The following is a 27,846-nucleotide window of genomic DNA, read 5'->3' as shown; positions in this document are numbered from 1 at the left end:
GATACATCACATGATCACACTGACAGAACCACAGGCACATAGACACAGGCAACAGAGCATGCACAATGTCGGCACTAGTACAGTGTATATCCATCTTTCGCAGCAATGCAGGCTGCTATTCTCCCATGGAGACGATCGTAGAGATGCTGGATGTAGTCCTGTGGAACGGCTTGCCATGCCATTTCCACCTGGCGCCTCAGTTGGACCAGCGTTCATGCTGGACGTGCAGACCGCGTGAGACGACGCTACATCCAGTCCCAAACATGCTCAATGGGGGACAGATCCGGAGATCTTGCTGGCCAGGGTAGTTGACTTACACCTTCTAGAGCACGTTGGGTGGCACGGGATACATGCGGACGTGCATTGTCCTGTTGGAACAGCAAGTTCCCTTGCCGGTCTAGGAATGGTAGAACGATGGGTTCGATGACGGTTTGGATGTACCGTGCACTATTCAGTGTCCCCTCGACGATCACCAGTGGTGTACGGCCAGTGTAGGAGATCGCTCCCCACACTATGATGCCGGGTGTTGGCCCTGTGTGCCTCGGTCGTATGCAGTCCTGATTGTGGCGCTTACCTGCACGGCGCCAAACACGCATACGACCATCATTGGCACCAAGGCAGAAGCGACTCTCATCGCTGAAGACGACACGTCTCCATTCGTCCCTCCATTCACGCCTGTCGCGACACCACTGGAGGCGGGCTGCACGATGTTGGGGCGTGAGCGGAAGACGGCCTAACGGTGTGCGGGACCGTAGCCCAGCTTCATGGAGACGGTTGCGAATGGTCCTCGCCGATACCCCAGGAGCAACAGTGTCCCTAATTTGCTGGGAAGTGGCGGTGCGGTCCCCTACGGCACTGCGTAGGATCCTACGGTCTTGGCGTGCATCCGTGCGTCGCTGCGGTCCGGTCCCAGGTCGACGGGCACGTGCACCTTCCGCCGACCGCTGGCGACAACATCGATGTACTGTGGAGACCTCACGCCCCACGTGTTGAGCAATTCGGCGGTACGTCCACCCGGCCTCCCGCATGCCCACTATACGCCCTCGCTCAAAGTCCGTCAACTGCACATACGGTTCACGTCCACGCTGTCGCGGCATGCTACCAGTGTTAAAGACTGCGATGGAGCTCCGTATGCCACGGCAAACTGGCTGACACTGACGGCAGCGGTGCACAAATGCTGCGCAGCTAGCGCCATTCGACGGCCAACACCGCGGTTCCTGGTGTGTCCGCTGTGCCGTGCGTGTGATCATTGCTTGTACAGCCCTCTCGCAGTGTCCGGAGCAAGTATGGTGGGTCTGACACACCGGTGTCAATGTGTTCTTTTTTCCATTTCCAGGAGTGTATGATGAACTGGTATTCCAAAGACGTATTTGTCAGAAATAAGACAGAAATATCTCTATATTGCTTTATGTATGCCCATTATGTGCGTGCTTCAGTGCCACTTGTCATATTGGGTTGTTTAATAAGTGTTTCTTAGATAAATATATCTTAATTTTATATTTTACACGCACATACACACGCACGCGCGCACAGACAGACAGACAGACACACACACACACACAGTATATATATATATATATATATATATATATATATATATATATATATATATACTTTATAATTTTATGAAATATAAAATATCTTATGTTGTATTTGTGTTTTCATTTTGCATTAATTTTTTTCTTTTTGTTTTCAAGTCGTAACCTTTTTAGATTTAATTGTGTCACCTTTTAAATTGTTTGTACATTATTTTGTAAGATTATTATAAATCTGTAGACCTACGACAATGAGGAAATGCAGAACTGTTTGGGGAAAGTGTTGAATGCACTCTGATTTTACGCACTGTACATATTACACAATTGAAATTTCATGACAGAAGTGGGAAGGAAGAGAAGATTCCCTGACTTTTTTCTTCAGACTTAACCCTAGCACACGGACAGTGGGGTGGGGACAAGTGGTGTGAGGGAAACGTTGCATGCTGGGACGCCTAGTTTGCATCACAGATAGTGATGCCAACACACCAACTGATATGTACACAGTTTTAATCTGCCAGGAAGTTGCATATCTGCACACACTCCGCTACAGAGTGAAAATTTCATTCTGAAAACATCCCCAAACTGTGGCAAAGCCTAAGGTTTACAGGAGAGCTTCTGTGAAGTTTGGAAGGTAGGAGACGAGGTACTGCCGGAATTAAAGCTGGGAGGAAGTGCCGTGAGTTGTGCTTGTGAGGCTCAGGTGGACTGCCGGCACGGTAGCTCAGCGTGTTCGGTCAGAGAGCTGGTTGGCCTCTGTAATAAAAAATAAAAAAACTGATTGAAAGGATCAACAATGAACTTGAACGGATTTCATGTGACGTCCGCAACGAACAAACACAACGATAAAAAAAAAATGGTGGTAGAGCACTTGCCCGCAAAGGCAAAGTTCCCGTGTTCGAGTCTCGGTCCAGCACACAGTTTTAATCTGCCAGGAAGTTTCATATCAGCGCACATTCCACTGCAGAGTGAAAATTTCATTTTACTCCTACAAGATGTTTTGCCAGTCTGTAGGTGGGCGAACTGATTGCACTAACAAAGGGCCTACGAGGGACATTTTCCTTATGAATATTTCGGCAATCCGTGTAGCCCGGGAGGTCTGTCGACACGAGGCATTGATTCGCCTGCTAAGCCACAGTCCTTTCATAATTTCCTGTCTTTCTGACTACGGTCTGTGTCGGATCGCGACTGAGCTTCCGGTACGCGTCATCTTCGAATAAATTTAGCTCCTTCAGGTGGAAGTCGTCAGTGTTCAGAATCACAGTTGCATTTCCTTTGTCGTCTGGTTAGACAAAGTCCTCGTTCTCACGCAAAAAGCGTAAGCCACGTCGTTCCTCCTGGCCAATATTACATTAGATACGTATCTAATTAATGTTGTAAACCACATTTCATTCCCGAATGTCTAAAAATAAGTGTACTGCTCGGTCATCGAAAATGACTCGTATGTACTTTTACAGACGGTGGGTCATCTGAGGCCGCACTGCGTCAAGAAATGGAAGCAGAATGCGAAGCAAAGCTCGCAGCTCTTAGGAGTGAACACCAGAAGGAACTGGAACGACGTGAGCAGGTAATATTTCAAGACATAATGAGACAATATAGCGTAGTTTGTAAGATCCTGCCAAAAACGCAGTATTTCATGTGCAGATTTGGTGGATACAGACCCAAAAAGCGCTACTGTTTTATATTTGACCAGTAAGTTGAAAGTTAAAAGTGTTTGTAGTTTGTGGGGTTCCAAGACATAACCCACGCACACGTATGCAACTAAATGTACTTTATGTGGACGGTTGTATGTCTGTCATTCGTCTTACTACAGATCGATGTGGGTATGTGTTAGGGTAAGAAGACATTGTAAATTTTGGGAGTATTCAGATTTTCACATAGAGCTAAAGCTACAAGAGAGATAGTTAGTAGACTGGCTGACGTGCATTATTTAGCGCTACCTGTGGTAACATGTCATACTGTTGACCGTCTTCCTTTATTTACTCATTTTTCAGTTGATTCGAAAGAGAAGGAGTGTTAGTACATCATTCTGTAAGCTCCAAAGTTGCTGAATTTGTTTTCGGAATCTTGCCTACCATGTCCTCAATAAGAAATGCACTAAATTATTTAGGCGAAGCGTTGAAGATTGGTGTATGTTTTATTACCTGTGTTCTGTAACTCTGCTGTATTTTGCGTATATTGATGTATTACTTTGCTTATGTGATGAAGCTTGTTTCATCCGAGTTATCCTTGAGATGACGGAGGGCATTGATCAACGCTTGCAGTGTAATTTGTAACATTTCGAAAGCTTGAAAAGCATAAAATCATTAGTTATTGTTGTAACTAAAAACTTCCGAACTGTATGGAACATATGGTGAAATATGAATTTTTTCCTTTGGAAGCATTCTAAGGCATTTACAGTTCCTTTTGGCATTGGCCCAGAAATTGTTCTTGCAGCTTTTAATGAAAATTTAAATCAAGCTTACACACCAGTAAATATGGGTTAGAGAGTGAAAGTTACGTAAGTTCCTATGAAGTAGTTTTAAAGGCGACACCTTGTACATAAAGTATAACATGCAAAATGTAAACTGTTCTCTGATACTGACGATTGGTATCCATTTGTAGATGGGTTGTCGTTTTGCAAAATTAGGATTTATGTAAATTGATTCAACAGAGAGATAGTTTAGCTAGTTATCGCTTTTGATGTTAATTTCATCAACTTACGATCAACCAAACCTTCGATGGCTATTCGATCAGCTATGAGTAGTTAGGTCGTAATGTACACCTGACAACAGCAAAATTGGACTACTGCTGAATGCAACCAACATAACGTAGCTGTGTCGCAGGTCCTCTACATGTGGAAAAACTATGGGGTACAGTTGTTTGGCTTTACTCAATGGTTACCACAAGACACTACTAGAGAACACTGCTCATTATGGCAGTCAGTCCAGATGTAAACTAATACCACGATACAACAAATATTAGAAAACATATTATTAGAGATGAGACAGTACCTAATGCTTATAAATTAAACTTCATTACAATAAGTGGCAGGTCTGTGGTCTTATAACACTCATTAAATGACACGATGGGTTGTTGTTTGTGATCCAAATTTGAAATCACAGTTAACCAAACAAAGCTTGTGTGTCTGATCAAGACTCAGCTAGGCATAAAGTGGTGTAAAATATCGAAGTGTTCACTAGTGTCAGTTTACAAGGCCAAATATCCAAACCTGCGAATAAATGATGATACGTTTAGCACTGCACTGGGAACCCCATGAAGGTTATACTGCACCTGAGAAGTAACCATGAAAGATATTTAATAAAGTGCAATGCACCAATGTGAAACGCCATGAAGTAAAGTTGGGGTGATGGACTGGGACTAGAACCCAGTGCTTATATGAATTGTTAAATAAGTACAATCAAATGTTAGATGTTAAATATGTTCATCAACAGCGTTATACCAGGACCTGAAACTACGATACAAATGATTACTGCCTGTCAGGGACTCGAACCCGGTACCTTCCACATTTCTTTTTTAGCTACGAATAGACCTGAAATGTTTACTGTCACTTAATCAATAGCGAGATGTGCATAAGTTCGGCTACAGGTAACGCAACGAATAGTTCTGTGCTGCCTGGGACCCCAACCCCACACGATGCTGATGTTGACCCCACACGAAGAGGTGTCAACTATGAATTTCTCTTTTACTACTAGTTACGATCACAACGTTCATAGAGACCTAGAGGAGTTTAGGCATCATGAGGAAACAACGAAATAAATGGGACAGTATCACATCGAAGGGTTCAAATGCAGAGAATAATTGGAATCGGTGCTCGAATCCCAGTCCAGTATGAGTATTTTCAAAATCTCAAGGTCACTTAAAATAACAGATGAACGTCCTTTGACCTTACTGAAATAACATTACTAGTGGAAGAAAGTTTACTAGAGACAGAGTTCCTGCAAGCAGCGACTTCTGCCTCTGACAACCAAAACTAATCCAGCACTGTTCCATTCAGTAGCGAATGGACATGTTTGTTGTTGATTTGGAACCATGGCACAATCCTGGATTCTTTGCTTTTCGAGTCGCTGGAGATGAAGATGGTGTGTTTGTGGCTGTTAAAAAATGGTACCCCCAGCAGGAATTTAACACACACCTTAGCCATTACAAGTTAGCCTCGGTCCAACTAACCACCGAATTTCACTTATCTTAGCATCATGTGTTTGTCGTTATGGGGTACACAGCACGTGGAACGAGAAGAGTTGACTTCCACTTGATCTGCTGTTGTGAATAATCGATTCGTGTTCTAGTAGTCAACTCATGTGGGAACACATTTCAGTAATATCAAACCCATCCTTTTCCTTCCTTTTTTAACCCATAATCCATTGTCTGCCAAGAGCATCAGACTGACAGAAGGTCAGAGACAGTTCTGTTCACTTTCTAATCAGCCAGTAATAGAACACTGTTGTGGAAACATGTTTGTGAAAGGCTCGTGGGTATCTACCCTGGTAAGACCATTTTCAGCACCATCAACCAGTGGCCACTTGATACAGACCGACGTCTGCCCAAGTGATTGCGACATCCGACCTCTGTTACCAGCATGCTCCGTGGCGCTTTCATTTGGCATGTCGCTATAAGCGTATTTAACTATTTTGTTGAAGGTTTGTAGTACAGCTTGTGCCATGACAGCTTGAATATTTCTCATTTTTGATATTATGAAGATCGTCACTTCCGCATAGACAGAGTCTGAACCAGAGCAAAGTCTAACATCTGTGATATTGTGTTGTGTTTGTGTTTGATAAAAGGGTGAAAGCAGTGGAGGCAATTCGAAACACCTGCTCCCTGTATGGAGTGACTGCTATCGAGAAAGTCTTTGCTGGTAAGATGGTTTTCAGATAAATTAATCACCACATTCTGGAAGACAAAGAGGCATTGATGAAGGACGCTTCTGCGATTTACTACTATGGTCAGTGACAGGGTATCCGATAACCGGCAAGTGCGATACTTACCTTCAGTAGACATACTTAGGTTGAAAGAAAAAGTGAACGATCACTGTATTACATCTCGCCGAAAACGTGATTAGACGCGAAGCAGGATCTCGACCTGAGAGGGATGGGGAAGGGGGTTGACTGTGCCCTTTCGAAGGATTGATCCTGGCATTTCCAATAAGAGATTTAAGGAGGTCATCGTAAACCTAAATCACTGTGGTCTGATGGCGATTTGAAATACTGTACGGTAACTTCTAAGGAGAAAATATTGGGTAAGTCATAACAAACAGTATCTCAAACGATGGCCTGTAATGCCCACAAAATGTATTGTTATTGATATACTTCTGGTGGGACAAAGAAGGTGTTTTGTGTTACGAAGTGCTCCACAGGACTGTGCCCTTCGCAGCTGACATCTGGTGCCATAAAATGAGGTTTTGCAGTTGTAGAGCAACAAAAGCGATCTGGAAGACAGCACCAAGAAGCTACTTTGGCAAACACACCTACTGCACATATTCTAATTTGGCACCCACCTGTGTTTCCTTTCTCGCCACTTATCCATCAACCACCAAGAAAGTTGGTTTTGTTTCCTTTTGTTTGTTTTTGTTTGTTTCGCTTTGAGAATTGCGCTTTAAACGTGGCTTAACTCAGAATCGACAAGTCGCTACTTGTATGGGATCGAAAAACTACCTGGGCATCATCAGACGGTTTTCGATAAAGAGGTGGAATATATTGTTGGTAGTTTCTCTGATATTTGCGTCCATGTTGTTCAGTAACCTAACGGCACACGCCATTAATATGCAATACACTAATACAAATGGTGTCTCCAGTAACTTTACCAGACGACAACGTAAATACGAAAATGTGTCTGTTAGAGTTGTTGCTGTATGAAAAACAGTTAACAGAGTATTCAGTGGTACGATTGAATTGACAGTTTGTATATTTTCAGAAGCAGTTCCCCAGTATTTTATGTTTCTTACCTCTAGATCTACTTGTTACTGAACGTAGCGAGACGTCTTATGACGACAAAATTTCTAAAGATGTTCTGAATTCGATATACCTGTTTGTAGCTTTGTCACAGAGGAGGTAAAATGTTACTCTCGCACCAGTTTGGAACTGAGAGCTACTGCCAATTTCTCTTTGCGGTGCATCGAAATTTTCATGGAGCAAGCGACCAAATGCTGCGTTCATCGCCTCCTCATTACCCTTGTGATGGCTGATACAGACAATTTTCAATGTATAAAACGAGATTAGTAATCTACCCAGTCTGTAAACACATACTTGATAAGTCGATGTCACATCACTCTGGAATTCATTCAGAACCTTTGATTGGTATACCATGAATGTATCTAGTCGATCTTGCAAGAACATTCTCTGTCATTTCAGGAAATAACAAAACTAAGGAGAATTTGACAGTTGCGTGTTGGGTCGACAACGACGATATGTGCGGGCAGCATAGAACTATTCGTTGCGTTACCCCTAGCCGAACATGTGCACACATCGTTACCGGTGAAGAAACAATAACTATTTAATGTCTATTCGTAGCTATGAGACAACAGCGAAAGCTGCTGTGTCCGGATCCCTCCCAGGCAAAAATAATTTGTATCGTCCTTTCAGGTTCCAGTATCACGCTACTGGTGAACATATTTAATATCTGATTCTAGGGCTATACGCTGCAGACAGCCGACCATGTGAAGAAGAGCTTGGGACAGAAGAAGAAGATAAAGTTGCAGATGATGACAAAGGAAGTGCAATACTAACTAGTGAGATTGAAGCACCTATGAGGGAGATGAAAAATAGAAAGGCAATGGGAACTGATGAGATTCCTGTGGAACTGTTAAAGTCATTGGAGAAAGAAGGGAAAAGGGAGTTGATTGAATTGTGTAATCAAATATACATGTCAAGAAAATGGCCAAAGGACTTTACACAAAGGATCTTAATACCCGCAGAAAAGAAAAAAGAACAGCAAAAAGTGTGAGGAACATAGAACAGTGAGCCTGATATCGCTTGCAGGCAAAGTTTTGATGAGGACGCTCAACAGAAGGCTATATGGAAAGTTGAATTTCGTAATAGGAGATGAACATGGTTTCAAGCGAGGAGTGGGAACTAGAGATGCCACTGGGCTACTGAGAGTGATAGGGGAGAGGTACATGGAGAAGAAAAGGAAGATGTATGTTGTGTTCATTCGTCGTGAGAAGGATTTTGACTGTGCTAGATTGGACAAACTGATGGTAATCCTAAGGAAACATGGAATTGACTGGAGGGATAGATGGATAATTAGAAAAAAAAAAAATTCAAATGTGTGGGAAATCATATGGGACGTAACTGTCATCAGTCCCTAAGCTTACACACTACTTAACATAAATTATCCTAAGGACAAACACACACACACACACACACACATGCGCGAGGGAGGACTCGAACCTCCGCCGGCAAATCAGAAATTTATATTTGAACCAGAGAACAAAAGTAAGAATAGGAAGTGTAATGAGTGAAGAAATGGAACTGGGAAGAGGGGTAAGACAAGGTTTTTTTTTTTCACCAACACTGTTCAATTTCTATCTGGAGGAAATTATTAATGAAAGTTTGGATGAAAGGAGAGGTGTTGTATAGGGGGTCGGAGAGTGGAGTGTATAAGATTTGCAGACGACACGGTTGTAACGGCAGGGGGTGCAACAGAGATGGAACAAATGTTAGATAATCTAAACACAAAATTAGAAGAATATGGAATGAAGATTATCAAGAAGAAAACGAAAAGCATGGTAATTGGAGGAACGGGGAGAAAACGCTGTATGAAAACAGGGGGAGAGGAAATAGAACAAGTGAACTTCAATTACTTTGGAAGTATAGTAATGGATGACGTGTATTGCTCAACAGAAATTAGGAAAAGAATTTCAATGGCAAAAGAAGGATACAAGAGGAAACAGAAATTACTTTGCGGGCCACTAAACAAAGATCTACGGAAAAGACTTGCCAAATGTTACACCTGGAGCGTTGTACTGTGTGGTGCGGAGACCTGGACATTGAGGAAGGAAGATGAAAGAATATTGGAGGCACTAGAGATGTGGATGTGGAGAAGAATGGAAAAAGTGAAATAGGAAGACAGAGTAAGGAATGAAGAAGTATTAAGAAGAGTTGGAGAAGAAAGAAATCTGCTAAAAGTCATCAGAAAGAGAAAACGGAACTTAACTGGACATTGTTTGAGGAGGGACTGTTTATTGAAGGAAAGAATGGTGGAGGGAAAAAGGGGAAGAGGGCTGAGGAGAGCTGACGCTATCAAATAGCATTGCCGCGCGGGATTAACCGAACGGTCTAGGCGCTGCAGTCATGAACTGTGCGGCTGGTCCCGGCGGAGGTTAGAGTCCTACCTCGGGCATGGGTGTGTGTGTTTGTCCGTAGGATAATTTAGGTTAAGTAGTGTGTAAACATAGGGACTGATGACCTTAGCAGTTAAGTCCCATAAGATTTCACACACATTTTATCATTTTTATCAAATAGCGTTCCTCTTGCCCCCTCCAGAGGAACTATGTCAGAGGCATAGGGAAAATAAGTATAAATAAGCGAGCCCGGAGGCTAAAAGCAGGCAGTCGTGTCACCAATTTGTCCGCGTGGTGCCCTGTGCTGCCCGATTATTTCACATTTGTATACAATGCTCGCCGGGCAACTTGCTTTAAATGTTCGTTTTGTGAAGTGCAAAATTTTTCATTTCTGAACGTAACTAAGCACTGCTGCCCCATGAATAAGTGCAGGCGTGGATTTGGTGAATTCTTGTAAATTTCGCGCAGCTATGGGCGAGCTGTGCCTTCTAGCCTGCGAGCGGTGTCATAAACCTGCCTCGCAGAATCGTTTGCAAGATACCGACATCGCCCACGCCTGCCATGCGATGTATCAGTCGGTCCTTTAACTACTGCCTTCCAGTCGGCCTCAGATGCTGGTTCTCTAAATTTTGCACAATAAGGCCTTGCTGAAAGAGCATCGTCTTTCCTCCAGGGATTTCCATTTGAGCTCACGAAGCACTTCGGTACTACTTGCGTGCTGATCCAATCTACAGCTCACTTAGCAGCCCACCTCTGAATTTCTGCGATGTCTTCCTTCAATCTGACCTGTTGGCGATCCCAAACTCTCGAACAGTACTGAAGAATGCGTCGCCCTAGCATTCTACACGCTATCTCTTTTGTCGCTGAGCTACACTTTCCAAAAATTCTCGCAATGAAACAAAATCGAGCATACGCCTTCCCTGCTACTGACCTGACGTTCTCCTTCTGTTTCATATCGCTTTGCAACATTACGCCTAGATATTTAATCGATATGACTTTCGCAAGCTGCAGTCTACTAATGCAATATTCGAACGTTAAAGGACTGTTTTTCCTCCTTATTAATTTAATTTTTCTACGTTTAGAACGAGCTGCTATTCATCTTCCCACACACCGCAGCGTCACCAGAAAAAAGTCGTTAATTGCTGTTCATCCTGCCCGTCAGGTCGTTTATGTATATAGTGAATAAAAGCCTCCGTATCACACCTCCCTGGGGAATTCCTCACAATATTCTTGCCTCTGATGAATACTCGCCGTCGACACCACATGCTGGGTTTTGTTACTTAAAAAGGCCTTGAGCCACTCACATATCTTGGAACTCAAACCATGTGCTCGGACCTTCACCAACAATCTGTAGTGGCGCACTGTGTCAAACGCTTTCTGGAAATCACGGAATATGGACTTTGCCTGTTGCCCTCCATCCATGGATATCATGTGAGAAAATGGCAATATGAGTTTAGCACAGGCGATGGTTTCTAAATCCGTACTGATCTGTGAACAGAAGCTTTTCTACCTCAAGGAAATTTATTACGTATATTCCTACTTAGAAAGTGTTCAAGAATTTTGCAACAAACCGATGCTAAGGATATTTGCCTTTAATTACGTGGGTCAGTTCTTTTACCTTTCTTATCTACAGGAGTCACCTGTACTTTTTCCAGTTCGCCTGGGTCTTTTCACTGGGCGAGAGATTCGCTACAGGCTAAGTAAGGGCCCAATGCTGCGAAGTACTCTCTGCAAAACCAAATTAGGATTCCAACTGAATCTGGTGACTTACTTGTTTTCCACTCTTCCAGTTGCTTGTCTTTGTTATGAATGCCAAATATATGTGGTGTCTGTACGAAAGTCAAACCCTGGTCCTCTTCCGTGAGTGATTTCGTAACCGTGAAATTTAAAACTTCAGCTTTTATTTCGTTGTCTGTTACTACAGCACAAGAGTGGTCGACGAGTAACTGTATAGAAGTCTTCGACCCTGTTGGTGATTTTACACATTACCAGAATTTTCTGGCTCTGTTGGGCCATCATGGACAGGGAACATCGGCTGGCTAAGGAATTATCAATGTCAGTTACCGTAATCTGATGATTATAATTTTCATGGGTCGATTTCAGTAATAGTGAAGCACTTTTGTGTTTCTTTATCGCAAAACTGGACCAACACATTTGGGTTTAGTTAGAAATATTGGATTCGCTGAATTGAAGTAATCTTGACTTGAGGTCGAATTGCGTTTTACAGTTATCGGTCAACATACGACGTCCTTTTTAAGTAAAGACTAGTTTCTTCTTCACATGATTGTGTTTCTCAGTGGGTTCTCCTATCATTAGTCCAGCGGGGCTGTTTTGTAGAAGTGTTTGTCTTACAAAAGATCAATTTGACCTATAATAGGGCGCGGTGGTCTTATGGTTTTGGTTGTGAATACCTAGCTTGCTGTCACTATTTAGGCTTCCATCATTTCTTTGACGTTGCAATTCCCCGATACTGGGCTTTAGAGGAGTTTCACCGTGATATAGTCAGTTCTGCGGGTGACGCATGTAGTTTGTTAGTGACTCAATGTATTCCTATGGGGCGTTCTCCGTCATAACTATATTACCGTTTTAATTTAGCTAGAATAACCCATGGTGAAAGTGGCACGTCAGTGTCTACTCAAACCCCATTTCATTTTGTTACTTTGGGGTTTTCTTTTGAGTACAGGTGTTAATTTTGTTCACCTATATTAATATACTTCTATATTAATTTAAGCATTTATATGTTTGACCATTAAGTTTCCGACAATATAAATTTTTCTTCACTTATAATTTTGCTGTCTAAGAATCTTGGTATGAATGTACTTTTTCACCATTACTGTAACGCACTGATTTGTTTGGCAAGGGCATAAAATATGTCACCTTCTTGTGAGCTCGTAGATTTTGGTCGTTTCTTGCCACTCTTCGTATTCTACTTTATAACAGTTTACTCTCTTGGTAGACAACATGGTTTTACTAGTGACCATGTTTTCGGTTTCTCTTTATCTTGTACGGTACTTTTATAATAGGACACTGAAGTGTTGTACTGGTTTCTTATGGTGGGAATTGGTGTTATCTATTGTCAGATATCACCATTTAGCCAGTTGCATTTCTAGACGTAAAATGTCAAATTGCGCATTGGGAATTCGGTACGTCTTGACTGCATTTTATGAATATCATTAGGACGCGAATAGTTTATCTGCGTGTCAGCGTTTTCCTTACTCCTCCATACAGCTTACGGGGAATGCTATGATATTCTTACTCGATACAATTTTTGGTGTTCATGGAGTTTGATGTTTACCTGACGTTAGTTATAAAATTTGTGAATTTATAGGCTAACACCGTGCCACATAAGCGGTTTGAGATTCTGTACATATTTGGACTGGCACTAACACTTTCTTTCATTGCCTTGGACTACTACGTTACTGGTCGAGCTTTGAGTAATATTGCTTACCCCACGAGTACTTTATAATATGGTTCCAGTGAACAAACTTTTTTTCGCGCTAGGTGCCTCCTTGGCGCGCAAATACGTTACTCACTTTGCGGGCTTTAACTTTGATGATATGGCGGTCCTTGGACACTCACTTACCTTTGATCTTTTTACATATCCACGTTACCCATCGCGACACAGCTTGCAATGTCTTATTATTTAGATGGGTTCGTCATCTACAGATAGGTCTTTAGGGTATTGGCTTTCAGTCCCACGGAAATAGTATGACATTGTCGGCTGAGAACTTGGAGGACTCTTCTTCGTTAAATAGGATTTGAGGAAATCAAATCACATCTTTCTGTTTCGAGATGCTTTTCATTTGTGAATATTCTTAGCGTGCTTTCTGCATGCTGTTTTTTTCTTAATATGTCGAATGTCCTTGGGTTTTGCGTCAAGTTCAGTTTTTTTTTTAATGCTGTGGCAACTAATTATAACACCAGTTGTGATAGTACCTAGGCTGTAAATATGCATACTATTGTACTTCATGGAGTACTGTGTGACATTTTCCTTTACGTGAAGATAGGTCCTGACATATACTAGGGGTTTCCTCAGCTATAAGAATTTTATAGGATTTTATATATTAAAAAAAAGAAAAAGACAAGCTTCTTTTCAACGGAGCTTGTAATTATATATTCTTTAGTTTTTAATGTTTTTGCATATTCTCTTGTAAATCTGTGGTGTTAAATAGTTCTATGACTAACAAATATGTACTCACGTTTTAGTCTATTGTGCTGGATGTACACAAAGATTAGGTTTTACGCCACTAACCAATATGTACATATGTTTTAGTCTATAGTGCTGGATGTACACAGAGAGTTAGTTTAACGTCACTACTGTCATTTGTAGTTTAAGCGCTGTTATGATTAGCCGTCACTTTCTGTAAGCTTGCTTTGTACACGCTGATGCACACTACATGTGTACTCTATTATTATGCATGGGCCTGAAGTTGACATAGTGAAGTACTGAAATTGGTAGCCTTCAAAATAAAACAAAATGATATCTTAAGTTACAAGGCTGTTGGTAAGTAACATTGACATTAACAAAAAGAATTTTCTTGGGTTCTCGGCAAGATCTTTCGCTAAAGTATGACAATGAAAGTTGTTATATGCTTCGCGCATTGCTCATCTTACGGACGCAATAATTTCTATTAAATTTTGCCTGTCAGCATTTGCACATTCTTTTTTGAGCCTAAAGTGTAATAATCTCCGATTCCGCAGCATTTTCCTGATCTGAAGGTTAAACCGCGAAGGGTCCTATACATCTTTAACCCACATACTTGGCACACACGTCTCCAGAGCGGGATTTACAATCAGTTTACACTTTGGGCGTAATCCATCTACGCCCGTCATACCGGAGCTAAATAATGTCCATTCACTGTCTGTGTGGGATGTTAGCAACTGCTCGTCTTCCGTTTCTAGCATGGACATTCTCCTGGTGTTTCTGACGGATTTATTAACTTTAGTAACCATCGGTTTGAAATGTCTGACTGGAGTAGAATTGTCTTCAGCGACGCGTCCCGCTTTGAATTGGGCACCATAACCAGCAAAGACGTGTTTAAAGATAGCACGCTGGCATATCAAGTTGAGTGTTGCCTACCATATGGCCCGACAACCAGGAGTGATGGGCCGGGGTCCCATTTCATTTCAAAGCAGGACCCCTTTGATTGCCATGCGCGGCACCCTTACAGCGCAACGGTACGTTGACGGTATTGGCTCTGAGCACTATTGGACTTAACATCGGAGATCATCAGTCCCCTAGAACTTACAAATACTTAAACCTAACTAACCTAAGGACAGTACACACATCCATGCCCGAGGCAGGATTCGAACCTGCGACCGTAGCAGTCGCGCGGTTCCAGACTGAAGCGCCTAGAACCGCTCGGCCACCGCGGCCGGCGTTGACGGTATTCTACGCCCCGTTTTGTTGCTGCTCGTGGCAAGCCATCCTGGACTTACATTCAGCAAGATAATGTCCGTCCCTACTCGGCGAGGGTTTCTACCACTTGTCCTTGTGATTGAGAAACCCTGCATTGTCCATCAAGGTCGCCGGATCTCTCCCCAATTGAGAACATTTGGGCATTATCGGCAGGGCCGTCCAAACAGCTCCGGGTTTTGACGATCTAACGGGCCAATTGGACAAAATTTCGGACATTATCCCACTGGAGGACATCCGACAATATTGTCAATCAACGCCAAAACCAATAACTTCTTGAATAAGGCCCAGAGGTGGACCAAAACACTGTTGACTTGCCCAATTTGTGATATTCTTTCTCGGGAATAAATCATTCAGTTTTTCTGAAATTGTAAGCATTTGTACATCACATCTACCGATTGCTTTCCTTCTCGGATAATTCCTTCGTGGTACGTCTTTCTTGTTTCTTAGAGCGTAATAACAATAATACTGCAGGTGCAGATACAAACAATTAAATTCCTGTAAACTCTCTGAATTCAAAACAGGAATCCGAGAGGAAGACAGATCCTGGTTCAACTGCGGTTGGAGCAAATTTCATGCCAGGTTGGAGTATGCCTTTATGTGATACTGCTGTATTTGTCGGCTGTACATGCATACCACTTATTTGACTTATGTGGTAGTTGCGTACAGATTAACTATGGGTGATGCATGCTCTGTCCCTTCCATACTCTAAGAACTGACAGAAGATCCAGTTGACACAATAATCTTTTCCTGAAATCAAAATAATTTCAGACTTCTTCCACAGTTTCAATAAAATACTACTCCACATTTCAGTACAAAGTGAGCCTAATCATAACATAGGATTCTTAGATTATCGTATGACATGTAGTTTCTTGGTATTTGTACTATGAGACTTTTTTTTCCAGTTTTCTGTTTATGTAATCTACGTGTCTATCACACTTTATCTTCTGTCGTATCGATATAGTGAGATTTTTGAACTCTCTGCTTTTTCCATTGTTTGTCCATTTATTTCAAGATGAGGTATCCTATTCTGTGTCGTGAATATGCCCTTAGCAACAGTCTTTTCCTGATTTATAATTAATCTGTTTGCATCACAGTACTCTACTTTATTCTGTGTGATAGCTTAATGTTGTTTGATACTTCCTGTAATTAAGATGCTGGTGTCATAATTAAATTAGTATAATTTTTATTATTACTGTTTACAACGAAATTATTTGTGTATAGTAAAAACAGAACTGAACTCAGTATGGAACCTTGGGGATCTTTATGTCCGACTACTAATAAATCTGACAGATGGTAGTGACTTCATATGTTATCTCTATGAGCTGTTATTTAATCCAGTTACGTCTGCTCCCCTAATACCCCATTTCCGAATCTTACTTAGTAAATTATTGTGACTGATGGTAACAGAGGCTTCTGATAAGTAAAGGAATATGCACAAGGTATGTTCCTGAGTATCAAGTGCCTTGTAGTACTTCACACAGAGAAGAAAATATTGGTTGTGTGATTCTATTAATATTTTATCCTTATTTACAAAAGAAGACACTCATTTTAAAGAACGTTTTTCTGGAAATTTTTAAATATATACAGCAGACAAATAGGTCTCTAGTTCGGTACTATTTTTCCTTCGTTATTTGTGAAATGATTTCACTTCACCAAATTTAAAGCGTGTGGAAATTTGCCAGTTGAGATGGACAAGTCGGTACTTCAGAGATAATATCTGCACATTTTTTTACAACGGAATATGTCATATTATCTATTCCTCATTTGAGATTTAATTTTAGCAGCTACATTTCTTCCTGTACTTCCTGCATCTTTGTTGGTATGAGAAATGCTATGGTACTACCTGTTCAGTTTTTTATATCATGTGTGCATGACATCTGGTTAACTAGTTTTTCTGGTACAAAATACATTAGCCTCATCTTTATGTTTAAATTTAATTCGCCTGTTCGTTATTAATTTCAATTCTGATTCTTTCTGTTTCCTTCTTTACAATATTCCGAACAGTTTTCGTTTCTGTGAATGCATTTCTTCTGTACTGTCGATCTTCCAGCATTCTGGAACTTTTAAAAACGTCTGTGAGTACTGTTTTATAGTTTAGTTACAGATTTTAGTAATTCTGTGCTGGATTCCTTTCTGTGCAAATGATTTGATAAAGTCACAGATGCGGAGGATTTGCAATTTTTTTCAATTTGAATTAATGCGTTTTCCACGTGTTGAAGATGGTTATTCCGTTGCTGATATTTCAAAATCCTTTTCATTAGTTCCAAATGATTCTACCTATTCCTTTATTTTACAAAGAAGCCTTTATTTACAAAGAAGCCGTTTCTACCGCATTGGAATTAATTTCTACAAATATCAGGTGCTAATCAGTAGCTTGTTATGTTCACAGTTTGTAATGCAACCTCTTTTAACTAATGCTCTTTGAGACACAGTGCAGAAGCATCAACTGACTCATTTTAAAGTATTGTCTACAGTTCTGTAAACTTATTGTTTAGAGACTGAACAGTCTGCTGTGACAGCTTAAAATAAAGGATCGTTTTTTTTTTTTTTTTTTTTTTTAGATTGCTTGATTGAGCATTTCCATTTTGCCTCAGTTTCTGACTCTTATTTCTTATTGTATATTTCGAGTACATAATCCATTTTATTGAGGAATGCGTGTCTATCGTTTTGTATTACTATTTAAATTGTCACCCGATCACTGAAACCCTGTTTTCATTGTCGTCAAGGACTGTGCCTCAGTCGGTAAAAACGGAACTGTTACTGGATCACCTTGTTGTCCGTCTGTCTGTCTGTAAGCCAGTCTGTCTGCCCAACTGTTAAAAACCCTTTTCCTAAGGAACGGATAAACGTATCAAGTTGTAATTTATGTCACACATTAAGGCCTATAGTCCCTTGGCAGTGTAAAAGCCTGAAGCTTCTAAGTGAGTGCCGTCAAAAGGTACAGCCATTGATGTCAGATATTTCGGTATTCTATAACTCATTCTTCAAAACCTATGGGGTACTTCCTGTTGCCCTAGAATCATGATATAAGTCAGGAAGCAAGGCTCCACAGCACAAGAAAAGGAAAAAAAAAACAGAAAAATGTTAATGTGTTATTATAACACACGAAAAAATATTTCTGTTGTCATTTGTTATTCAACTTTCTGTCTGTCCTTTCGATGAGAGCCCTTTTTATCAGAAAGTGGTAGACTATATCATGGCTGTATCGATATCAGGCAAAAATAATCGAGATTTGCGATTCCTGGGATGGATGAATTATATGTGTACTGTACATAACTAAGTTTATACAATACCTTCAATGGACGTGTTCTACTCATACGTATCCGCATTTTTTATAGATGAACACACATTTGCCTATATTTTACTGCAAAACGTAGAACATTGTGTAAAGAACTTATTGGCAACGAATTTATTAAGATCTAAAAATACTGCCCCTAAAGTATCACAGTGACCTTGAAAACCAGTCATTTATCCTGCCTATATAGTATCGTTCAATAACTTTCTGTAATACCAGTTATCACACTGTTGCATTCTTGACAGCCAGTTTTGGCTGTTCTCATTACAATTCTTGTTTGGTTTTAGATGCTCAGTTTCACCGCAGCTGCGAAGAGAATTTGTCACTACATGCAAAAATATACCTGATATCTTCGTTCCAATGGTGATATGACTTGGTGGAACCGTTCACCATGCTCATTACTCACTGCACCGCAGTTTTCCGGGAAAAATTCTGAATGCGAGTGGAGAAAGTGCCTTGTCAATGACATGTTGCAACCAAGCAATGATGTTTGTCCGGCATGTTGTTCACCAATTAAATATGATTTTTATTTTACCCAAGAAGTCATTCACAAATATTTTAAAGGCTTTTATAATTTGTTTCTCATTGCCCTGGAGGACTTTCCCTTGACAAAGTTAATCATGAAACCAAGTTTTATGTGTTAAGGCGGCAGTACAATTTTATTTCGATATACCAGCGAACTGCGCTGGACATTCTTCTACCCCTGTTACAGAGTTTCTCTTGGAGACTTGTATTTTGTGAGACAGTGTGCGGATGTATAGTGAGTGTTCCACTCACGTAGCAAACAGCAGTATTTTGTGCATCAGAACTCCACACCCAAAAATTTCCTATTGGCATACGTTTCCCCATATTGATGGCTTGGCCTACAGGAATTGAAGGCATATAATTCTCATTATATAGCAATACAGCTTTTAAACTAAGCTTTGATGCCTCTATGAATATCCTCCAGTCTTCTGGTCATGCACAACATTCAAAGCTGTCATCAAACCACTCACGTCCCAAAAGACATTTCAGTCTTTCTCCTATTCAAAATATTAAACTAAATCTTTCTTCCGTTGCTGTACGCTGACACATTAGTACGTGGTTCTAGAATGTTCCACTGATTCAGCCTAGAAACTAATCTTTGATTTTTGGCGGGTCTACGTCTCGAATTAAATCACTCAGATCACCTTGAGTTAGTCTGTGTGTCTCAGATATTGATTCAGCTGCTAAATCAGGCTCCTGTGATGTTTCCTGCTTTTTGGCTTCATCGACATCCAGACTGCAATTCCCTGCTGGATTCGGTACAGGCAGAGGCAGGTACTCGTAGTCCCCATGTGGAGTGGGCGGATAGCAGACGGAACGTTGTCTGTTGAAACACGTATTTGAATAGCAGGTAGCACGAAAAAAAAAACAGCAGTTGTTACCTAATTGGTGGTTTCCTAAAAATCATAGGCAAGACAAAAGGCATTGAATGTCCAGTTTTATTGATCCATCCATGTAAATTTGCATAACAGGAATGAAGCACATATGAGGTGTTCATGGTTTATTTTAATCACCAAATTTCGCATCAGAATAATGCTAGTAGGCTGTCTGAATAGTGATGTAAGTTATACGACGTTTCTGGTTGGAAAACGTCCCGGTTCCACAGATACAGCAAAATTGGTCAGTATGGTTTACTCATTTATGTAATATTATGACTTTTTCAGCTGAGTCTGCTACCGAATTCAAACTGAAACACCGAAAGGACATTTTCGCTTTCACCAAAGAAAATCTACAAATAGATAATGAAATGAAACGAATTGTATGCAAATAATTAAATACACCACTGGCCATTAAAATTGCTACTCCAAGAAGAAATGCAGATAACAAACAGGTATTCATTGGACAGATATATTATACTAGAACTGACATGTGATTACATTTTTACGCAATTTGGGTGCATAGATCCTGAGAAATCAGTACCGAGAACAACCACCTCTGGCCGTAATAACAGCCTTGATACACCTGGGCATTGAGTCAAACAGAGCTTGGATGGCGTGTACAGGTACAGCTGTCCATGCAGCTTCAACTCGATACCACAGTTCATCAAGAGTAGTGATTGGCGTATTGTGACGAGCCAATTGCTCTGCCACCATTGACCAGACGAGTTCAGTTGGTGAGAGATCTGTAGAATGTGCTGGCCAGGGCAGCAGCCGAACATTTTCTGTATCCAGAAAGGCCCATACAAGACCTTCAACACGCGGTCGTTCATGATCCTGCTGAAATGTAGGGTCTCGCAGGGATCGAATGAAGGGTAGAGCCGCGGGTCGTAACATATCTGAAATGTAACGTCCACTGATCAAAGTGCCGTCAATGCGAACAAGAGGTGACCGAGATGTGTAACCAATGGAACCCCATACCATCACTCCGGGTGATACGCCAGTATGGCGATGACGAATACACGCTTCCAATGTGCGTTCGCCGCGATGTCGCCAAACACGGATGCGACCATCATGATACTGTAAACAGAACCCGGATTCATCCGAAAAAAATGACGTATTGCCATTCATGCACCCAGGTTCGTCGTTGAGTACACCATCGCAGGCGCTCCTGTCTGTGATGCAGCGTCAAGGGTAACAGCAGCCAGGGTCTCCGAGCTGATAGTCCATGCTGCTGCAAACGTCGTCGAACTATTCGTGCAAATGGTTGTTGTCTTGCAAACGTTCCCATCTGTTGACTCAGGGATCGAGATGTGGCTGCACGATCCGTTACAGCCATGCGGATAAGACGCCTGTCATCTCGACTGCTAGTGATACGAGGCCGTTGGGATCCAGCACGGCGTTCCGCATTACCCACCGATTCCATATTCTGCTAACAGTCATTGGATCTCGACCAACGCGACCAGCAATGTCGTGATACGATAAACCGCAATCGCGATAGGCTACAATCCGACCTTTATCAATATCGGAAACGTGAAGGTACTCATTTCGACTCCTTACACGAGGCATCACAACAACGTTTCACCAGGCAACGCCAGTCAACTGCTGTTTGTGTATGAGAAATCGGTTGGAAACTTTCCTCATGTCAGTAAGTTGTAGGTGTCGCCACCGGCGCCAACCCTGTGTGAATGCTCTGAAAAAACTAATCGTTAGCATATCACAGCATCTTCTTCCTGTCGGTTAAATTTCGCGTCTGTAGGACTTCATCTTCGTGGTGTAGCAATTTTAATGGCCAGTAGTGTAAGACGAGCATTACTGTTTTAACATGGTGATGCTTGACGTATTATAAAAACATAATTAGGCCTCCATAGCTGTGCATAATTGTGAAAGTTTGGCCGCTGCAGGATTTTGTGAACGAGTGACCTCTTGACTACGTCGATGGGATTCATGTCGGGCGATCTGGGTGGCCAAATCATAGGCTCAAATTGCCCAGACTTTTCTTCAAACCAGTCGCAAACAATTGTGGCCTGCTGACATGCCACATTATCATCCAAAAAATTCCATCGTTATATGGGAGCACGATGTCCATGAATGGCTGCAAATTGTCCCCAGGTAGCCGAACATAAACATTTCCAGTCAGTGATCAGTTCAGTTGGACAAGAGAACTAGACCTATCCATGTAAATACAGCCCACACCAATATTGAGCCACCACCAACTTGCACCGAGCGAGGTGGCGCAGTGGTTAGACACTGGACTCGCATTCGGAAGGACGACGGTTCAATCCCGCGTCCGGCCATCCTGATTTAGGTTTTCCGTGATTTCCCTAAATCACTCCAGGCAAATGCCGGGATGGTTCCTCTGAAAGGGCACGGCCGACTTCCTTCCCCATCCTTCCCTAATCCGATGAGACCGATGACCACGCTGTCTGGTCTTCCCCAAAACCAACCAACCAACCACGAACTTGCAGAGTGTCTTGTTGACAACATGGGTCCATGGATTAGTGGGCTCTGCGTCATACTTGGATCCTACCATCAGCTTTTACGAATTGAAATTTCGGCACACTTTGACACTGTCGAGCTTCGAATATTGAATTCCCTAGCAAATTCCGAAATGAAATGTCCTATGCCTCTCGATTCAACTACCACTCCGCCTTCAAAGACTGTTAATTCCCGACGTGGGGCCATAATCACGTCGGACGCCTTTTGACATGAATCACCAGAGTGCAAATAACAGCTCCGCCAATACAGTGACGTTTTAGACCTTATTGTAACTGAGAACGTTGGGTGCAACTGCTACTCTGAGATGAAGAGTTTTCCGCAAGAAAAGGAACTGCAGCACTGGAAAAAGACATGGCGAGAGAGTTACAATCCTTTGGTAGTTGTAATGCAGTGAATGCGGCGTTTGAGGAAAGTTTTACGCAAGAAAGGAACTACGGCACTGGGGAAGTTTATTAAGATTTGACACAATAGTTTTACAGCTTTTTTTCAGAAATGTCGAAAATTGTATACACATTTGTATAACACACCATTAATATTTGCATATCACCTTATGTATATGTGCACTTACAGCTGGTGCGGACTCCAGTCGTGCACGCGTCGTTCGACTTTGTCCATTTTAATTGATTTTTGTTAGTGACAACGAAAACATTACTGCTGGGCTGTTAGTACATGACGAAGGGAACAGCGATTAACATAAAGTTTGTGGGCTGTTGTCAGACGAAATATTGCTTTTTAATGACAAGTGCCGCTCATGCACGGCTCACTACACCATTGAAACTACCATGAAACTGGATTTTGAGCTGTTGGAAAACCCTCCCTACAGCTGAGATCTTGCGCCCTCCGATTTTCATTTGTTTGGCTGGCTCAAGGATATTGCGCGAGGTTGTCCAGTTTATCATGTATTGAGGTGCAGACAGCGGCCCAAAAATTATCTCCGCGACCACCCAGAAACCTTCTTCTTGGCAGGAATACGCAAGCTTTTGGTCGGCTGGAACAAATGCATCGAAAACGGAGGCGAGTTTATAAAAAGATAACGTATGTCGAACCACTATTTAATTTAACTGTAAATACATCATAGAACGAAAAGTGCAGATAATTCTCGACTCTTCCTCGTAGATAATTTCATCATCTGCGGAAGGCTGAGGTTATTATTAATATTGTCCGCAAGCTCATTAATATTCAACATGAACAAGAAGGATCACATACTTCCCTGGCGCCCACTGGAAGTTGCTTCTGCATCTTCTGATGATTCTCTATTCAATATAAATGCTGCGTGCGCCCTGCGAAGAAGTCCTCAATACACTCACAATTTTCGTTTGATACCGCATATATTCGTGCTTTCGAAAATAAGCGAAGGAGTGGTAGCGGTTCAAATGATATACTGCATCCATCTGATTTCCTTTATCTGTAGCTTTCAGGATATCATGTGGAAAAACTGCAAGTGGCGTTTCGCATGACAGATGTTTTCGGAATTCATGCTGACTGGCATTCTGTTCGAGATACCTTTCTACGTTTGACCTTAAAATATTTTCTTGGATTCTACAAAAGAGGGTTCCCAGAGATACTGGACGGTAGGTTTGTGGATCAATCACTTCTGCTGCCCTTCTTATACACTGGTGTGACCTGCACTTTCTTCTAACTATTAGGCACAGTGTTTTGTTCGATTGATCTACGGTAGAGGGGATAGCTCTGCTGCAAACTCTGCATGGAACTGATAGGGATTCCATTGAATCCTGAAAGTTAGTTCACTGTTAGCTATTTCAGCTGTTTCTGTATATCATTCTGACAAAGCTTTATTTCAGTCGTCTTTAAAGTGGAGCAAGAATCAAACTGAGGCAATATTTCTGGATTTTTATTTGTAAAGGAACGTTTGAAAACGGAGTTTATCATTACTGCTTTAATTCTGCAACCTTCCCTTTCAGTTCCTGTGTAATCCATGGATGTAATTTTAGTGCCATTAATACCACTACATTTCACCAGAATATCTTCGTGCTTTGTGGGAGATCGTTCGATAATATTCTACTACGGTAGTCGTTGAAGGCTTCACGCAAATCAAGCCAAATGTTGGTACGAACGACGCCTACCACTTGAGTTCAAAGGCTGTTTCCAATTCATATAATCACCATGATGAATAATTGGTAAAGACAGTCAGTCTCGTACGCGCCTATACAATTCTGTATTGCGTATACTAAAGAATTTGTACTTCTTCTGGCAATTATCTGTCGTAGATTATTGAACAAACGAACTTTTCAAAGTGACTGGAAAAATCGTCAGATCAGTTCTGTTTCCAACAAGGGACATCGAACAGATGCAGGCAACTACAGTCAATATGCTGTCAACGTTTTATGTCCGCGTATCATGACAATTCTTGAGACGAAATTTTCGTTTGTGGGAATCGACATGGGTTCCACAAAACACAGTCATGTAGAACATCTAGACGTAACGTTGCAAAGCGATATAAGGACTGTAAGGAGAAGGAAGGCGAATGGACGACTTCGGTTTATTGGGAGAATTTTAGGAAAGTGTGGTTCATTTGTAAAAGAGACGGCATGTAGAACACCATTCCGAGCCATTCTTGAGTACTACTCTAGTGTTTGTTATCCCCACCGTGTCGGATTCAAGAAAGATACCGAAGCAATACAGAGGCAGGCTGCTAGATTTGTTAGTGGTAGGTTTGATCACCACACAAGTATTACGGAGATGCATTGTGAACTCAAATGGAAATCCCTGGAGGGAAGACGATGTTCTTTCCGAAGAAAGCTATTGAGAAAGTTTAGAGAACCAGCATCTGAAGCTAACTGCTGAACGATCATACTGCCGCCCTCGTACATTTCGCGTAAGGACCACGAACAGAGGATGAGAAAAATTATGGCTCGTTCAGAGGTATACAGTCAGTCTTTTCCCCTCTCACTGTTTACAAGTGGAACAGGGAGGGAACTAATTAGTGGCTCTGAGCACTATGGGACTTAACATCTGTGGTCATCAGTCCCCTAGAACTTAGAACTACTTAAACCTAACTAACCTAAGGACATCACACACATCCATGCCCGAGGCAGGATTCGAACCTGCGACCGTAGCAGTCGCGCGGTTCCGGACTGCGCGCCTAGAACCGCTAGACCACCGCGGCCGGCAACTAATTAGTAATGGTACAAAGTACCCTAGACCCAAGCACCATACTTGCGCAGTATGTATGTGGAAGTAGATGTAGATTTGGAGCTCAGCTCACGATGTTTATTCACGGTACGCCAAAGACAGAGGTACTAGCGCCCACGTAGTTGTCGTGTTTCTTGACTTACGACAGGCGTTTGAAACTTGCAGCACTGACGACTAATAAACAATATACCAGCGTGTAGATTATCGGACCAGCTTTAATGGATGGAATAGTTCCTAGAAAATATAACATAGCATGTAGTTCTTAACAAAGAGAAAACTTCTGATGTAATGTATCTTGACTAAGGAATTACTACACAGACCATTACTGTTCACAATTTACTTGTATGTGACCTACTGAACAACGTTAGAATCTCCATGAGCCTGTTGGTGAATGATTCTGTTTTATCTATAGAAGTCACTACGTTAGCTAAGTGTGGTGAAACGCAAACGCGCTGCAGAATATAGACGTTTAGTGCAGATATTAGCAGTTGATTATTAGCTTAAAAAACAGGATTTTGTGCGTAAAAGCGGAAATACTAATTTTTCTTTGATTTCGCTATTACAGATCAATTACTGAAAACAGTCACATCCATTAAATTACTGGGAGGATGTGTATGGACTGATTCGAAGCGAGACAACTTCAATAAACTAATCGTAGGAAAGGCAGACGCCAGACTTGAAATTAATGGGACGTATCTGCAGGAAGCGTAGTCCACCCATGAAAGAGTTAGTTAAAAAACCGACCGATTCTTGAATATCGCCTCTCAGTCTGGTGCCCTTACCCTGACTTGAGTCACACTTTCAATTCCCCATTCTTGTTAGTTCTTTGGTGTCGATATGGATTACAGCCCGGCAACTGACTACACCTTTATTATAGTTTAGGACTGTGTGTACCTCTATATTTTTCACATACTTTGTAGGTACTTAGAGATAGCAACTTGCTAGCTTCGGAGTCTCTTGCTCTCTCGTTCCTGCGCATAGTTCTGAGATTTGTTCATCTGAAAAATCAGCTATTTTACAGATTTCTTGCCCTCTGATAAATAATAAATAAATCTTTCGTCGTTGAAAGAGGCATCTTACTAATATTTTTAACGTTGTTCTTTGAAGATGTCTTTGGTGAACTAGTGACAAGAGTTATCTTATTTTTTTGCATGTGATGACTGCCCAACGGGCCTTCCGAACCGCTGGTCGTGTTAAAAAGTAGTGTGGAATCCATTTGCGGCCCACTTGTAGCTAGGAGATTAACAGTCAATTCCACTTTTTCGGTAAGAATTACAAACTGAGATTTGGCCGGTGGCTTGCTAACGACTGCTTGTCCTCAACAGCAGTCCATTCTTCCAGAAAGCGGTACATCTTGGAGTTACAGTTATTTTCATAGAAGTTTGTACCATCTTCACGATTTGTGTGGTTAAGCCAAGAACATTCCAACGCCGCGCCATGTGACGGTCGCTCAAGCATGTACTGAGCTTACAGAAACGGAAGGCTAGTGGCACTCACCAGTTCCCATCTGAGGAATCCCGGCTTCAGCAAACCAGTACCCAACGCCCTGAGGTGCTCGACATTTGGCACGGACAGGGAGGCACGGGTTGCTTATGGAACAGCATGGAAGCAGCAAGCAGTCTCCTCCATACTTTAATGTGGGTTGCCGATAATAAATGTAGATATATACGAGGATAAATGGCGCCCATACGATAGTTTGTAGGGGTGCGAGGGCTAGACCTGGTGTTACGGAGTATTTTAAATATTTGTGAAGACGAATGACCACTTGTAAGTAGTCACACGAAAGTTCCAGTTCCGACCTTGTTAAAAAACCTGCGTAAAACCGTCTTTTAAATCATTTTCTTGAGAGGAAAACACTCGACTACACTATAATAATTTCCTTTCAGTGAGAGATAGGGGCGGCCTTGGACAGCCTTGACGAGAATAGTAAATTTAGTGTTATAAACTCAGAGGAGTCTGAGCACGGGATAATACAGACCGCGTCCCCGTTTTCCTTGACTGTGTCTTAGAATCCGTCTTTCAGATGTGTTCCCTACCTTTGACATTGAACTTTATGTGATCCTGGAGACAGTGAAGTTGTTGAGACGTGGTTGTTGCACTCAGCCCTGGTACTCAACAGACAAAGCTGTCCAAAGACACAAGGACACCATTTACTCGTTACAGGGAAAGTAGAGGCGTTCGGCTGGGTACCCAGCCACGCAGGAATCTAGCGAAACGAAATTTCTCATGCAGTGGCGAAGGAAGTCTGCACAGGGCTAACCGTAGGT

General features: G+C 41.8%; 1 protein-coding gene across 1 annotated transcript in view; it reads left to right on the top strand.

Annotated features, from left to right (window-relative positions):
• LOC126444898 (uncharacterized) overlaps positions 1 to 27,846 on the top strand; it is a 697,169-nt gene that overhangs the window by 592,363 nt on the left and 76,960 nt on the right. Inside the window, exon 16 of the mRNA XM_050090969.1 lies at positions 2,990 to 3,099. Within this exon, the coding sequence (XP_049946926.1) occupies positions 2,990 to 3,099 (110 nt within the window). The remainder of the gene's footprint in view (positions 1 to 2,989; positions 3,100 to 27,846) is intronic.

This window comes from Schistocerca serialis, chromosome 1 (assembly GCF_023864345.2).
Source record: "Schistocerca serialis cubense isolate TAMUIC-IGC-003099 chromosome 1, iqSchSeri2.2, whole genome shotgun sequence".
Classification (NCBI taxonomy): domain Eukaryota; kingdom Metazoa; phylum Arthropoda; class Insecta; order Orthoptera; family Acrididae; genus Schistocerca; species Schistocerca serialis.
The sequence above is the reverse complement of the archived record's forward strand: the minus strand, read 5'-3'. Positions and strand labels throughout refer to the sequence as shown.